We start from the raw sequence: 17400 nt of genomic DNA on the forward strand, positions 1-17400 counted from the left end.
GAACAATGACAATGTGGTCAGTGAGAATCACAACTGGTGAGAAACAACTAAGAAGTTGAAGAATGACAACGCAACCAGTGAGAACAAACGGAGAGAATGTGAGCAAAAGAAATAGGGAGGTGAGGAAAAAATTAGAAACTGACCAATGACAGTCCAGGACAAAGTAGCAAATGAGCATTCAGAAGAAAAACAGTGAGCTGATGACTCCTTACAATGCAGAGAGTGAGAACATTAACAATGAGAATGTGAGCAATATGAGTAAAGAGCGTGAGAAAAAAGGGAAAGTTGTGATGAGAAGTGAAAGAAATGTCCCATCGACAACACAAACGCATTCAAATCATCAAGTTTGATGCTAAAGCATGAGCCGCAATGGCTTGTGGGTAAACGTGAGACGAGGACACTTAAAGGGCCTCGTCTTCCAGATGCGAGCGGGCCTGGGTGTGGGCGTGGCCTTCGCGCTCCATCTCAAAAGCGGCGGGCGGCTGTTGGGGCGACTCCGTTTGGGGGTCGCCGGGCCGTACCTCCTCGTCTTTTTCCCGGATCAGCTTTTCCGTCTGGCTGTCGGCCACGTCGCCCATTGCCGGGATGGGGAAGTCGGTGCCGCTTTCCCTGGTTAGCTTACTAGATACACACAAACACAAACAAACACAAACTCATTGTCTGATTTATTAAACTTTGAAACTCTATTTGTATGTATGTGGTCTAAGTTGGTCTGAGTTTGCAAATAAAAATATACAACTAAAAAAAACTATAATTACTTTAATTATAAATAAAGATTTATGCACATAAATTAACACATTAAGTGTTCTTCTTTGGGATCATAGTAAAGCTCAAGAATAAATAATAATCTGAATTTTGAAAACGTTTTCAAGTAATTGACAGGTGATTCTAGGTGGCATATGACAAGTTGGGTTGAACCATTCTGGTATGGGAGACATGATGGCTTTTAGACACTGAAATAGAATAGCCTACTGAATATACAATTCATTTTATGAACTTGTATTTTTCTGAAATATTTACATATACTGTACTTTAAAACTATATTTTAAAATTCACGTACCCTTATTTGAGAACCGTTGCTGTCGACTACTCCCAAAAAGTTTGTGCGTTCCCTGATTACAACGCTAGGTGGCAGTACTACTCAACATTACATTACATTACAATAATATAAAGACGTATGAGAGAAAGGCGTTCTAAGATGGCGACTACTGAAGGTAGGTTATGATGCGATTTGTTGACAAACTAGTTTGTCCTGATAGCGTGTTAAGTAAATATTATTATTATTATGTTGTTGTTTTTTAATTAGTTAATTTATAAAAAAAAATGTCTCAACTCTGGCTTTGTTATTTGTGTCCTGTCGACACAATATTGGGCCTTGGAGTGAAATCTCAGGATGAAGCTAAAATAGGAATATTAGTGTTTATCACCAACTAAAAAGCACAAATTCAAGTATTTACTGATTATTATCTAATACGTAAATAAAGCACGGTGGCTGACTGGTTAGCACGTCCGCCTCCCAGTGCTGAGGACGTGAGATCGAGTCCGGGCTTCGGCCTTCCTGGGTGGAGTTTGCATGTTCTCCCCGTGCTTGCGTGGGTTTTCACCGGGTACTCCGGTTTCCTCCCACATTCCAAAGACATGCATGGCAGGTTAATCGAACACTCCAAATTGTCCATAGGTGTGATTGTGAGTATGGTTGTTTGTCTCTGTGTGCCCTGTGATTGGCTGGCAACCAGTTCAGGGTGTACCCTGCCTACTGCCCGAAGCCAGCTGGGATAGGCTCCAGCACCCCCGCGACCCTTGTGAGGAAAAGCGGTCAAGAAAATGGATGGATGGATGGATAAATAATCTCAAGTGGTTTACTGTAATTGATAAAAATATTAATATATAATGTAGTTGGAGCACTTTAACAGGCATATCTTCTGACATGAATCTTCTCAAATGGCTGGCAATGAATGAGTTTTAAATTGTAGACAACTTTTTTCATGAGACGTTTGGGGGTCCCTAAAAAATCTCGAGTTCGTAGTCACTTGCCCAATGGAAGGTCCGCCCTTGCCCTTCGTGACAGCTCCAATGAAACAAGCAGTCATTCAAATGTGGATGTTTAAAAAAACAAAAAAAAAAAAAACGTTTTCAAGATGTCTGCCTGTCATACTTGCGGTTGCGCTCCTTCACGACCATGCGGGTCATGTTCTGGATGCAGTGGGCTCTGTAGTTCTCGTAGTGGGTCTCCCGGGTCACGTCCTTCAGGTCCTGCATGTGACTTCGAACCAGCATGTTCCTCAACTTCACAAAGTCGCAGTGCGCAGAGTTTTCAACTGTGTAACAAAACCGGTGTGAAAACAAGCGACATGTTGACGCTTCGTGTGCCACCTTGGATATCTCCACTTTTAACGAGGGGGTAACTAACTCCTTACCTTCTACGATTCCCCAAGGGTACAGACGACCTCGCACCCTCTTCCCTTTGGCTTCCACCACCGTGTTGCTGCCAATTACGGCAAATGGAATGCTTTCCTTATTGTGGGAACAAGGACAATGATTGAAATGTTAGCGTGTGTTAATGTAATATGCCATGCGCTATTTGGACAAAAGTGTTGGGACACCTAACCGAGCTACAACCAATATTTTACTGAGCATTTCAAGTATCCCAATACTTTTGTCCATGCAATTGAAGGTCGGACACCTCTCTCTCTCTTTATCAATTTGTGCCTGTGCACATTTTTTTAGGCTGCTGCATAGGCTCGACACGCCTCACAGCTAGAGGAGGAAGAGTCCAAAAGCTCAAAAGGCCGCACACACACACTCTCACCTTCAGCTCGTGATCCTGCTGCTTGAAGTCGTCATCTTCATCAGAGTCGCAGTCGGGGAACTGGTAGATCTTGATACCGTATAGCTCGATCTCTTCTCTAATCTGCACAAAGCAAACCCAACAAACATTTTAGCAGCAAGTTAGAAACCTAAAAATATGACTTGTGCGACAGCTCGACCTTAATCTTCTTCTTTTTGACCTCACTCGGAGTGAGCGTGTCTGCTTTGGCCAACACTGGAACAATGTTAACCTTCTTGTGCAGGGCCCTCATAAATTCCACGTCTAGCGGCCGAAGGCTGCAAAATACAACACGAGTATGAAGGAAGTATTCAGTGTGCGAATGCATGAGGGAGGGGGAGGATTCACTGTTGACGGCCATTATAGAGGGCCAAAACTGCCCAAATTAAAAATAAATGACTAAATAAATGGATAAATGAATAAAAGTGAAAATGAAATTGGATATTAAAAAAATGTAATTCAAAAATTAAATATAATTATAAATAAAAACAACAAAATATATATCCCTAAATATATATATAAAAGTTAAAAAAAATAAAAAAAAGATTTAAAAAAAAAAGTCTAAATAAATACAAAAATAAATATATGAATAGAATTAAATTTCAATCAATAAATAAAAACGCTCCGCTCTCACATTTATTCATTTCATGCTGCTGTTAGGTCCGTTGGGCTCCGCCATTGCAAACTACCTTTCAAAGGTCGAGTGAGCGGGTCTGCAAACAAGGTCTCGCCAGCTTGCATGGAGAGCTCCAGCAATGGACGACTGTCTTGTCCACTGTCACCACAACTTGTCGAGCAACTCAAGCCGCAAGTTGTAGATAACCCAAGACATGCTTAGGACCGCCCCCTAATTTAACATTTCGAGCTGACATAGCGTCTGCAGCACTGAATAAATAAATGTGAGCGCAGAGTGTTTTCATTTATTGATTGATATTTAAATCTATTCATATATTTATTTTTGTATTTATTTAGAGATTTCATATTTTTTGAATCTCTTTTTTTAAAATTTAATTACATTTTTTACTTTTTCATTTTGATTTACATTTATTTTTTGTATTTAATTTTTGAATTATACTTTTTATATCTGTTTAAATTTTCACTTTTATTCATTGAGTCATTTATCTATTTTTAATTTTGGCAGTTTTGGTCCTCCATACACCAGTTGTCAATAGACGTAGCAGTTTCAAGTCAAATACTGAAGCTGTGGCAGCCACTAGCAAGTGGGTCAACTATGACACTTCCGCGGGGGCTGATTAAAGGACGCAGCCGCGTTATCGTACCCGTGTCCAAAGGGGGAGATGAAGTAGAGGCAGCAGTGCACGCGGTTGTCTTGGATGTTTTTGCGGTTGAGGCCGCTCTCGTCCCTGAAGTACTGCTCGAACTGCTGGTCGATGTAGTCGGCCACTGGCTTCCAGCTAGCGAGGGAGACGCGCAGCTTGTGAGGATGAACAGCACAAACGGATCGTGTGTGCGTGTGTGCCGTACCATTCTGTGTTGTTAACAGCATCACCAAAGCCCGGAGTGTCCACAATAGTCAGCTTCAGCTTGACTCCTTTTTCTTCAATGTCAACCGTGTGCTTGGTGATTTCTACTGTTTGCATGATTCGTTCTGAAGGTGCGACACAAACAGGAAATAAGAATCGCGATGGTCTTTCCACACACTCCAATTCACAAATGGATTTTCCACTTGACAGTACCGACTTGGCTCGATATGGCGCTTTTTAGCTCCAGGCATACAAGATCAACAAGGTAGCATTTGTGAAACCTCATTCCATGTTGACCTGAGGGGCACTCATTTGTAGAGCAGATTTGTACTGCATTCATTTGGATCATTTGAGGACAAAATGGCTGGAATTTGTAAAAATGAAAATGCATAAAATGTCTCCCCCTCCGCTGAACAAGAGCCCCTCAAGATTATGGAATTTGTTGTAATTTATCATTTTGATGCTTAATATAGATCCACCTGTTGCTGAACTTATCCCCTAATTTATATATATTACAAAATAGTCTATATCTATATCATTATATATATATATATATATATATATATATATATATATATATATATATATATATATATATAGCAAGTGCCAATACCACTAGTACCGGTACTTTTGATACATAAAATATCCCCAAAAACAACAGATTAAAAAAAAAAAAGATCCATACATCCCAATATAGCAAATTTCCTTAAAATTGCATGACATTAATGGGAATATTCTATTTTCTTTTTGTTCATAAAAAACATTCTGTATAAAACACACAATAAAATTAATTAAAAAAAATAAAAATAATCAACTTACCACAAAAAGTCCCAATCAAAGTATGTCGTTGTACAACTTCTATTTAAGGCATACAGTGAAGTGCAAATAATTAAATTTAGTATAATAGTGCTTCAAGTAAAAGTTAGGAATTATTATTATTATTATTAGGGATGGGCGAGTATCAATAACAGGTATCGGTATTGGGTTGATAGCTAGCCTTATTTCAAGGTGTGATGCCATTTAGCAGGCTGTCCTCTTGTGACGGTTTAACAATCAGGAACTTGATGGAAGAAATTTTAAGAAATGAGAAGAATAGAAAATTGACAGTTTCATGCAACTTAAAGAAAAAATGCTCTATTGAGATATACAGGTCTTTCTTTAAAAGTATCTGCCTTTTTTTGGGTCATTTTTTGGTATTTGTGACTACTCAAGAGTTGAGTACTTGTACTGGTCTGAAAAAAATCCCTAATTCTTCTTCTTCTTATTATTATTATAATCATAAAAATCAGATGTACTAGAGAAGAAATGAGATTCGGAATCAACGTTTACTTGCATCTCTGATCCAGAAAATTGACAACAATCTGTTGACCACTAAGGTTGTGCTGTGTTCACCTTCAGCATTGAGCAGCCTCCTGTCTTTGTAAAGATCTGTGAGGAAGAGACTGTTGACCAGGGTGGACTTTCCAAGACCAGACTCGCCTGGAAGCACACATCCCCCGAGCGAGTTTAAACACTGAGACTTGAGGTGGGTTTCGCCTCAAATCTTGCTGCTGATTGCTTGAGACGAGCCATTTACCTGCCACCATTAGTGTGAAGTCAAATCCTTTCTTGACGGACTTGCGGTGCACCTGGTTTGGGAGTGTTGCAAAACCGACATATTCCTTGTCCTGATCCTGAAAATCATTGAGAAAAAAAACAAAACTGAATTAGGACATAATGTTTACATAGAACTGTGCATTGAAGTGAGTTGTCTCATTAAACATTGTACAAGGAGATAATGTGGACGTTCAACAGCAATGTTTGGTATGTGAATAAGTCAACACAAGCACAGCGGCACTAGCAACACAAAGCAACAGTCACTTCCTGCTCCACCAGCAACCAAGCTACACGCACACACACTACTGACACACACAATCTTCTCCTCACTGCAGCCCTGTACCTCATTATTGCTGTAAGGGTCATAACGGGCCCACGGACTTTTGGGCCTGGAGGGACTGACGGGGAAGGGCAAGTCAAAGTCCACACTGGGAGGTAAGCCGGGCTCAAAACCGGAATCCGACTGGGCCCTACCCGCCACAGGGGGGCGCAAACAGGACGGGGTGTGAGGGTGGTCTTGGCCCTCGGCTTCCCTGTCTGCATCATCGGCCTCTTGGCCAGGATGATGCTGCGGGCTGAGGTCACGGTCATGTTCAGGGTGCTCGAGTTCGACATGATGGTGGGGGTCTTGCATTATGTTCTGCACCTCGGAGTCATCGGAGTGGCTGGAATGCTAAAGACGTGTCGGGGTTGGATGAGGAAGGGGGCAGAAGACATGAAGAGGGTGAAGGAGGTGGTAGATGCCAAGTGTTACCATTGGTACAATGTGGAATTTTCATCATCAAACTGAAAGATGAGGTTTTAATTTGGGGGGTTTCAATGTTCATTAAAATATCAAAGATTTCTGAATTTATGATTTCTTTTTGTAAGTTACAGTTCAATTTTCATTTCTGGTCAGCAGTTTACGTATGTAGGAGGCTGACATCCTCGTTGGGTGCTCTGCTCATGCTGGGCTCTAGTTACCAAAGACTGATAGCACAAAACCAAGATGAATAATGTAGTGTGTGTCCGTGAGAGAGCCGTCAGTGCATTTCATCTCGGCTGCAGGCCCATGTTTCCACTCTGAACTCATGACTTGCTGTTACGATCACGCCGGCTTGCTGTGTCATTAACAAAGTGTTTTAAAGTCCTGACCAACACTTGAGACTCTTGATTATGTGCACCTGCACAATCCAGTACACTTGTATCTTGTTTTTATGTTCTTAATAGAGTGCTGACCTCTGCCAGAGCCAATCAATCGTAAACACGTCCACGTGACTGCTCAATCATGACATGGCAGCCATTATAACTCATGTGTTGTAGGTGGCACTAATGTTCTTCACAAAATGGCTGCCTGGAGGTCACTGGTCACCAGTAAATTGTGCTGAGAATAAAAACTCATCTTGTGCTTTTTGGTCGTTCCAGAAAATCACCCAAGGTTTAACCAAGCAGATTTAAATTTTAATGAAACTTGGTGTACCTGGATTGGCTAGCAACAGTTCAGGGTTTACTCCGCCTACTGCCCGTAACCAGCTGGGATAGGCTCCAGCATCCCCGCGACTCTTGAGAGGAATAAGCGGTTCAGAAAATGGATGGATGGATGGAAACTTGCTGTACTGGTTGATGGTGATGGCACAACACTATATCTCAAATTTGAGGTCAATCGGAGCTACAGCCCACCAAATTTGGACATTTTCAGCAAAAAGGGGCGTGGCCACCTTTCTTTGATCCCTTATATGTCACTACTGGGTCAATCTTCACACAAAAAAAGGTATTGTTGGATTGTTGTAAAGGGAAATCAACAAGGATTCCAAATCATTTAGCAGATTGGTGCATATTTTAGTTAACCTTTTGTTTTAGTTGACCTTGAAGTTGACCTGGTGGATCACATGAAATGTAATCTGTCACGTTCAATCATATAAAAGTTTAAGAGGTGTATTTTTTTTTTCAACAATAAGGAGTCAGAGTATCCATACCGTCAGATATTCATTGATTTATATATAAGAGTTCAAAGGAAGGTGGCTACGCCCTTTTTGCCAAAAATATCAATATTCGATGGGCTGTAGCTCTCAAATCCCTGCTCCAATTGACCTAAAATGTGAAATTTAGTGTTGTGCCATCACTATCAACAAGTACACCAAGTTTCATAAACATTTAAATCTGCTTGATTAAAATGTTCCGATTTTTGGGGTGATTTGGCACGTAACGACCCTTTTAATGTTCTTGGTGGCGGGTTGTCGTCATGCAATTTGGTAGGTGTGCTCGACGTTGTGGCCCCGCCAGTTTACCCGTATCCTACATCGGCAGCTTGAGTGACGAGACGGGAAGTGGGCGGTACCTGGTCGGCATCATGGTCCCCACTTGGATTTGGGGAGACGGGACAGGAGTCCCGCTCGTCTGCTGAAGACGGAATTTCGTGGTCACTGTCCTCCATCGCAAGTGGGGCTACAGTGAACTCTGCAATCTCCAAGCAGAAGGGAGTATGTATGTGGAACGGTTCGATACGGAAGAGCAGAGGAGGGGCAAGAGCACGTGGTTGGAGAACCAGTTGAGAGAAAGGAGTAACGTGAACAGGCAAAATGGATAAGAACAAAAAAGGAAGGCAGGGGAAAAAAAGTATTAAATAAAGCCAAAATAGCATTTTTGTCTTGTATAAAATCTCTCCATGGTCTCGTCATTCTGGAAGCATCCGCCGCTTTGGGGCAGGGTGCAATTGATAGTTGCACTCTTTAGGAAATGAGTGACCTGCTTTGCTGAGCTACAACCAAAGCTGAGAGATCAATGCCCAACACGCTCAGTCGTGTGACCTACATACGTACAGACATCCACACTTTTGGAGCCTCAAAGTCAACAAAATGAATATATTCTGTATGCAAATTCCATTTTGGTGCACGGACGATGCATCCGTTTAAGGTTTTACGGATCGCAGCCTTTAAAAGGAGGCTTCTGCTAATTCAGTAAAGGCGAAAAACGGAATGATCAAAGTCATCCCCCAACAAACAAGATTAAGATTAAGCAATCATTCTCACCCTCTGTGCGCTTTCTCCTGCGGGGTACCGAAAGCCTACGAGAGAGATTTCCAACCTCTGTTCTGCTTCTCTCCACAAACTTCTCCTCGAGGCCTCTCCAGCAGGAAACAGGAAACTGAGGCAACGCAGCCCCAGTATTTATACATGCTGCGTCCTACATCGCCATCGACCCCCCCCCCCCCCAGGATACCGATCACACACATTGATGAGCGGCATCACTGCACAGTCCAGTAGCTGTATCTCATTATATTGTTATCACATATTATAATAGCAAGTGGTAATACAATGCAAACAACGTTTTAATATTTATCAAGTGTAAATTATACATTACAGGGATGCTAATGAGCTCTCTAATTAAGTGGATGAATAGCCTACAAACTTTTTATATGACAATGTAATTGTCTACAACATAAAGAATTAAGGATGCAATATGGAAATGTAGGCCACAATTGTCCAAATATTTTCTGAATAATAAGTTTGGAGATTTTCCATTTTGTATGTAATCAAAGAGATGAAATCATAACTGACACAAATACAAACCGGGTACTGTCAGAGATTTAGGGAAATTAAAAATACTATTCTCCATGGCCTCTGTCAGTCTTGGGCCCTTAGAATTCACTTTCTCACCACTTACAGCACTCCTGCTGATTATCAACTGTATTTTACTTTACTGTACTGAATTCAACAAAAGTCCTGTTAGAGGTCACTGCACAAAACAGGGCCACAGTAAGAGCCGATCTATATCAATGTCCAGTACCCGAAACAACACATTCTTGGACATTTCCATAATGGTTTGTACCTTTTCCAGGGCCAAAAGTTATGGTCTCAATATCAAGGTGAAAATGTCAAGCTTCATACCGAAGAAATATATTTAAAGGTACACCAAAGACACAAGCCGTACTGCGTGTTAATGAAGTTGTGGGTGTAATTTCCATGTGATGACATCACATCCTTCATAGCGCCAAGAAAAACTGTCAATAGGTTTGTTGTTGATGTTTCCTTTTGCCCATCATTGCTTTGATACCACCTCACACCTCACAAAAAAAAAAAAAAAAAATTTGATTTGAGATGCTATAGATGCAGTGATGTTTACAATTCAGCAGCAAACGCTTGCTTTACTTTGTATTTTCTTGTTGCAGAATAATGAGTGTAAGCAAGTAAAACCTGACCAACCACAAAACTTGCTGAACATCATTTTATCGATACAAAAACATCATTCTTCACAAATAGCGACAGCAGTCATCACAACGGGAATGAACAAAAGTCTCTGACAATTTCAAACATTATAATTAGTTGGCTCCCACTGGGGCCAGTCTCATTTTTGAGACATGAACCAATTACCTTTTTCCTAACTGGACAGACTGACATTTAAGTGCTTCTTAATTAGCTCATGTAATGGTCAGGTGGTGTGTGCTGATACTGTACATGTCTGAAAACCTGATACAAAAAAATGGTCTTCATACTACTGCACGCTGCTCACATATGACCAAATGAATTGACTGAAACTATATTGAACAATTACATCCCAACAACACAACGGATGTTGGGCTGTAATGTCAGGTTTTTCATGTGATAGTTATATGCAAGTAGTCTACTGCTCGGTTCAGGAAATCCACCATTTTGATCAAACTCAATGCAAATCCAATGGCAGACGTGTAGCAACTGACACAAACCCTGACATTTGTAAGCACAAGATCCAGGCTCGGCAATAAGATACTGATGGCAATGTTTCAAGCAACAGTCACACCTGATGAAGAAACTTGAGTCGCTGGAACTTTGTTTTTTCAAATCAGTGGGGCTGCTAATAATGGACCATATTGCAGGCATGAAATGTCTCTGTCACCACCCACTGTTATGCCTTTTCGACTTAAATACTTTAAATCACAGAGAGGTTGTGACAGAAATCTCACAGACACACACCAACAATGTAGGAAGCATTTAAAGTTGGACGGAAAGGGTTTCAACTGGAATCAGAGGGACCAACTCACATTTTCTTCCATTTTCAGTTCCTGTCGTCTTAATAGGGTGCTGTCCCAATAGAGAGAAGAGTTGCGGGGAAAAAAAACGGAGAATGTTTGATGGGACTCCCACATAGGCCCTGAGAAACAATGGGGGGGACAAGAAGCCCAAGTAAAAAATAAACGAGTTGCGAGGTTGACTGCGGTGCCTTGTTACTGTTGGATGGTGGTAGTGGGCTTTTGCTGCCGCGCTGCTGATAGACGATGATTTGTGGCGGCTCTCAAGGGAAAGCCCACATCTAATGTTCCCTTTATGACATGGGAAATGCAACCAAAAGCTGCCAAAAGTCATTATGAAACTATCTGACATGTTATTATTAAACGTCTATAATGAAAGCAGTTTTCAGCTCTGGAGGAAGCACAGTTGACTGAACCGTTTGCAATCCCACAACAATAATTACGATGCTACTATTCAGTGAATGCTAAATTATGTATGAGCACTATCTGATGAACATGACTTTAGAACAAAAGTGACCATCCCAGGAGCAACAGGAACAAAAAATCTATGAAGAATTGCTGAATAAAAACAAATATCTAGTGAAGTCGTCTTTTGTGGTTCAGGCCAGTGGCAGGCGGTGACGTCGGCCATGTGCGCATGTTTCGATGCCAGCGTTGTCTGAAAAGCACTAGCAAAGCCTCTGTGTGAAGTTGGCTTTCACAGTCTCTCCATATCATCAAACATTTGCATGGAACTACAGTGTGGACACTACAATCTGAAGATGAACTCAGCTTTACAAAGATATACTACTACTAATGGTTCATTTTGACAAGACACATTTTGCATACAGTCGGTAGATGTGGCAACTTCCAATGCTGTTCTTTCAATTTCAAGCTAAAGAAAAAAAAAAGCTTCAAAACACAGTCACAGTTTTACAGTAAGCGTCACATGTCGTGGAACTTCAATATAACGTAGAAAAAAGAAATACTAAATCTACTGTGATGTAGAACAACAGACCACTCGGCCAGCACGCAAACCCGAGAGCCCTAGCAAAAATACTTTTGACCACAGAAACAGTACAATGTTACCTTGATGCTCAAAAATAACAGACTGCTATCAGAACGCAGCAGCATTCTCTTACAACGGTCATCGCCATTGCGCCATCAACGGGCCCGCCCAGATGGCAGCGACAGGCCCACAGTAGCACAAGAGTTGAAATACATGTTTGTCTGTCTGTGTATGTTGCAAGTCTCCATTTTAAGGCATTCAGGTTTTAAGGTTCAATTTAAGGCTTTGTGTTGACGTCGTTCAAACTAGTCCAATGAATTTATGTAAGACACGGACATCATTTTGATATGTGATTAGAATATCAAAACTGACAGGATGGATTAGAGAGAAAACAATACACGACAGACGGGACAGTTTCGGCGGATGTGGTTAGGAAAGCTCTAATCGTATATTTATCTTGTTTGTTTAAGAGCAAAGCGACAAACACGGCAGCAGAATTCTGCTGAGAATTCACTTTTAACCCACGGGAGGAAGAACCCAAAGCAACCCGATCTCAATCTTAATAGCTCCTCTAAATCTGTGTGCCAAGTGTGCTGCTGTAATAGCTAACATGAGGTGTAACACAAACTGGAGAGTCAGCAAAAACAAACAGACGTGTCAGAACACTAAAGCACGGCGGACGAATTGCAATCATTTCTGACAAAGACGTGACAGTGACAAAAGAGGGCGGAGTGAACGGACATCGTACTGAGATCTTACTTCCTGTCTGCTTTAATCCTCCTGTGGCCTTCATGACGGTGATTACTAAAGACTGCCTAAAAGGGCTGACAGTGCCCACACACACACACGCACGTACACACAGGAACCAACGCACACCCACTTGGGTCCGAGATGGAAATTCAGTGACATTCTGTGTCTGCGGCTCTGGGGATCACATTGCAACTTGCTTACATTGTAAGACGATGTGGCCCGATTCCAAGACAGCCAGGGAGTTCCACTGAAGCGCCGCAAAACCCTGGAGCAGCAAGTGCCAATGTTCCAAAATGCACCTCTGTGATTCTCTCTTGTTTGTGGGACACATTTGAAGCTAAATCACTGGTTGCAGCGTTGCCACTCTTGCTAAAGAGGGAAGGGGAGGCAGTGCCACCTGCTGCGCGGAAGGGAAGGATCTGCCTGCATTTGTCAAAGACGCAATCGCTGCTTATATTATAGCGTGCCCTCAATGTAATTTAAATAATGAATGCTATATGGTGTCGTAAAAGTCACTACACGCAAGTTCCTGTTTTTCCATTTTGCTTCAGGGACGTGAGGCCATCAGTATTTGAGGATCTTTTTGTTGTTGTTGTAGTTCTAAATACATTTGAATGAACTCGTCAGTACTCTACCTTAAATGTGACATTTCCTTTTAAGATATCTCTCACATAAAAAGACGATTTGATACATATGTCAAACTGCAACGATTCCATTGGGTTCGATTTATGGCACTTGCATGTCAAACACGTTCTCCTGTAGCATCAGAGTGAATAGCTTCTGTAGATGGAATATGCCTACATAAAAAATTTCATAGAGTAAATTTACTATTCGGTTCCAGTCTAAACAGAGTGAACATATATACATACATATATATATATATATATATATATATATATATATATATATATATATATATATTTTTTTTATATCACTCAAGGGTTCAGGAACAATCCCACAAACCACTCTATCACTTGAGCTATGCCACACCTACTGTTGGATAACATTGCTGGTGTGTCCCAAAGGAGACCAAAAATGGTCGGCGGTACCATTCCACCTGACACCAGCCATATACTGACACACAAAAGGAGGACCGGCATGGCTCAGCGGGTTGATTGGCCATCTCCCAACCGGAAGGTTCTGCGATCGTTCCTCAACCCTTGAGTGCTTTCTTTTTTTTTCTTTTTTTAAATATTTCACTTTTCCAAGTTTACTCTAGTGTTGACTGGGACCAAATATAGTCTTTTGAGAGTCAAATTTGCTCTACGAAATTTTCTGTGTAGCTGCAAAGTAGAATGCAAAGGATGTGGATGTGCTCTCGAGTAGACCTCCACCACTTTTGCAGGAACACAAATATTGTTTTACAATAGCAACAAGCCAGGAGACTAGAATCGCCCGTACTTACACTTCCTACACTTCCTGCTCTATTCTATCAAGATCCTTTATCTGACACAGAGGCATTCCTGCTGGAAAGGTGCTAAAGCGTTTTCTCACATGCCCCCCCCCTCTCACCATATACGGTGGTAGGGTGCAACAATGGCTCATATTGTGTATGGAGCGGTGCCTTCCGCTTGATGGCTAAAAGAAAGAGCTTATTGAGATTAGAAAAGAGAGAGAAAAAAAAAACAGCATGAAATTCCTATTTGACTTGAGTGCATGCAGTGCATTTTGAGTTTGTGTTGGTTTGTATTTCGAGTCAGGTTATTATCACTTGTGACTGACGGAGCCTTTGTGCCCACTGGCACCCATATGCAGCCTACCTGCCGAGTGTGATCACCTGCCAGCACACAATCTGTCTAAGGCTTATTTAGCAAACATTATCCAGAGAGAACAGAAAGGCCGGCCATCTGAACTCATAAGTAATGAACTGTAATCTTTAATGTGATGCTATTCCAACTGCTTTCCACTGTGCTGCATCATTAGCAGAAGCATGCACAGAATGTCACATGGCACCGAGTGAATTCGGAGCAAATTAGTTCTATACACATACAATCCATAAATACAACTTTAGAGGTTCTTCAAATTCAGGAACTAGTGTTTACCTTTCAATCATATTGGAAACAAACCGTAATAGTTTAATTGAGGCAAAATGGCATTTGCGGCTTTTCCAAGTAGCAGTCAGTCCAAGTCCTGAGTTAAATCAACACAAAACCACCTTGTGTGATGGCTTATCACAACGTGACTTAAAAAAAAAAATCTGAGTCTCAGATCTGCTGAAACAGTGTGTGCGTTGTGCCTCGAGTAGATTCAATATGAGAAATTACATCAGCGTCTGGATTGAGCTTCCTGCCTTGAGAAAGGTGCCAAGTTGAGTGGAAACAAACATTAAGCTGCTAAATTATTCTCACATTCATTACTTTTTTATAAGAAGATTAGAAACCTGCCGTCAGCAGTCTTAAGGGCAGACAAAGATGGAGGTTTTACGCTTCATTACACATGGAGAATAAAAAGAAAGTTTCCCTGAAGTTTGCTCCATGCGAAACCAAAGCATTTGAGTAGAAGTTGAAAACAAAGACCAGGACTTCTAAAGCACCACAAAGGTGCCCTTGAGCAACTGCAACTACCAACTACATGGGTTAATCATGTTCATGTAAGGCTACAAGTTGACATATGAGCAGTTTTAGGAAGATGAAAGCATAATAAACTTAATATTTGGTAGCATTTCCTCCCCGAAAGGCGTGATAAAAGTGTGTTGCATTACCGTAAAACTCTAAACAAGGTCCATGCTTACAACATCTTTTTTTTATTATTTATTTAATTTAATTTTTAATTTTTTTTTTTCTGGAGAGCTCAGTATTTATTGTTCATTCGGTAATTTTACCGATTTGACATGTCATCATCATTGCTCTCTTTTTTTCTTTTTTTTTTGTATGTGGGTGAGTATGTGTATGTGCGTGCGTGCGTATGTGCGAGTGTGTGTGTATTCATTAGTTCACCTAAAACCTATTAAAAAATCCCATACCGTTCACCTAAACCGAACACTTCCAGCCAGTCGTGAGGCCGTCAGGAGACCTGAGGAAGGACCAAAGAAAAGAAAGGAAAGTGAAATCCAGCACCGACCAGACACCACCCACCAGGCCACCAATCAGAGTCCTTCACCAACCCCAGAGACATCTAAATTCCAACAAATCAGGGAGACCTCAAGAGACCAAAGGAGAGACTGATCATCTTTATTTCACATGTTCATATGGAACTGGGCTGAAAGTCTGAACTAACTGTGGTCAAACAAGCTGTTCTCCACTCACATCTGAATGTTTGAATTCCATATGTAGACTATCATTTATCTTAAAATAACACCTGTCTTCCACAAGCAGCTAACCAAGAAACTCTCACAGCCAAAATGTCGGTCTTTGACAGAGTGAGTCGACTCACTGACAAACTGCTGGTAAAAAGTCAAAAAGAGATGTTCCGTTTTCTCCCGCACTTAAGAAACAAGACACGATTGTCAGTGAGGAAAGTGAAGATAGAGAGAGGGCTGGGATTCAATTCAATTCAATAGTAGTGTGTTCAACAGATTTAACATTGCACATGAAAACAGTAGTTGGGTTAGATGCATTGACAGGTTTATTATTGGATATGTTTGCAGATGTACTGCATACACGTTGTAAATAATCGAGTCACAAACATTTATACAGTCTTGGAATTGAAAGTACTGTTACTGCTGGGCCAAGAAAAATGTAGATTCCAGTAAGAATAGTTGTTGTTGATGATATTGTTGCTGGTTTGGCATAGGCGGTCGACTCATGTGTCGTGATGCAAAGGGCAAATTAGAGAGGATTTAGAATCACAATTGAAGGGGAAAAAAATGGTGGGAGAATGAATGTTACACACACTACCCTCTGCAAGCATGACCCCAAAAGGACAAAAATGATTGGCTTGCCTATAAAGAACACCCATAAAGTTCACATTCCATTCTTTAATTCAACCCGCCAGTTATAAAGTTAAATATGGCTGTAATGGTCACAAAATAAGCCAAGAGTACATAACTGGAAGGACTTTTACTAAACTGTTCTTCGGTATAGAGCAGCACATCCAACTGATTTTCCCAAGTACTGTACAATCACCATAAACTAAAAGTAGCATGCTGATGTCACACAGGGTGGCCAGAGCCTGCAATCAAGATTCAACAATTCAATACAAGTATAAAATGCCATATATGCGGTACACTTAACGCAAGCCGGACCAGAAAATGCTTTAAATTGTGACACATCACTGTCATTTTGACCTTGATGCTTCATGAATTATCCACAGTGCAACAGCTGGTACACTAATCTGACAGCGGCGGCTATATTGGGTTCGCACAGGCCATATGTGACCGAGGACTGATTGCTAAGCTTTAGGTGCGATTGTTTGTGTGTCTGTGTGGCTCTAAGTTCAGCTCCAGATGTGCGTTTGACATGGATCTGGTTTAAAGGCAGTCACAATAGAACAGACATCACGCTAGTAAATCCACTACTGGCCTGCTGGATTTTTAAGCCTGGTACTGTTTGTCAATCTTTGTACTTAGATAGAGGAAGATAATTCAATATCTGTTTAAATTCATAATCAGATTTTAAAACACACACTTGCGGTGAGTTACAAAGTTTTATTGGATATGACCCATGCGTCAGATGTCACAGTCACATGACCAGCAGAGTAAGCAAGCAGCATGTGACAATGGGCGACGTGCAATTACGTGGCAAGAGGTCAACTAAACTGGAGACTTTGCAATCACCGCCAAAATAGGTGCCACTTTTGCCCACTCACCCACAGGTCAGGTGTGTGAATAAAG

At 41.2% G+C, this 17400-nt stretch overlaps 1 protein-coding gene across 5 annotated transcripts in view; it reads right to left on the reverse strand.

Annotated features, from left to right (window-relative positions):
• septin4b (septin 4b) overlaps window positions 1–17400 on the reverse strand; it is a 30610-nt gene that overhangs the window by 2228 nt on the left and 10982 nt on the right. Inside the window, exons 1-12 of one of the 5 annotated variants that reach the window (XM_077565260.1) lie at window positions 8916–9051; window positions 8225–8343; window positions 6251–6580; window positions 5888–5984; window positions 5704–5790; window positions 4313–4436; window positions 4108–4242; window positions 2988–3105; window positions 2810–2911; window positions 2418–2514; window positions 2156–2318; window positions 522–621 (exon numbers count right to left, since the gene is read on the reverse strand). In XM_077565260.1, the coding sequence (XP_077421386.1) occupies window positions 522–621; window positions 2156–2318; window positions 2418–2514; window positions 2810–2911; window positions 2988–3105; window positions 4108–4242; window positions 4313–4436; window positions 5704–5790; window positions 5888–5984; window positions 6251–6580; window positions 8225–8320 (1449 nt within the window). In that variant the 5' untranslated portion in view covers window positions 8321–8343; window positions 8916–9051. Of the gene's footprint in view, window positions 1–521; window positions 622–2155; window positions 2319–2417; window positions 2515–2809; window positions 2912–2987; window positions 3106–4107; window positions 4243–4312; window positions 4437–5703; window positions 5791–5887; window positions 5985–6250; window positions 6581–8224; window positions 8351–8915; window positions 9052–10903; window positions 11142–17400 lie in introns of those variants that run through there. The other 4 variants (XM_077565261.1, XM_077565262.1, XM_077565263.1 and 1 more) reach the window with 4 other exon arrangements.

Source organism: Vanacampus margaritifer, chromosome 5 (genome assembly GCF_051991255.1).
Source record: "Vanacampus margaritifer isolate UIUO_Vmar chromosome 5, RoL_Vmar_1.0, whole genome shotgun sequence".
NCBI classification, from domain to species: Eukaryota; Metazoa; Chordata; class Actinopteri; order Syngnathiformes; family Syngnathidae; genus Vanacampus; species Vanacampus margaritifer.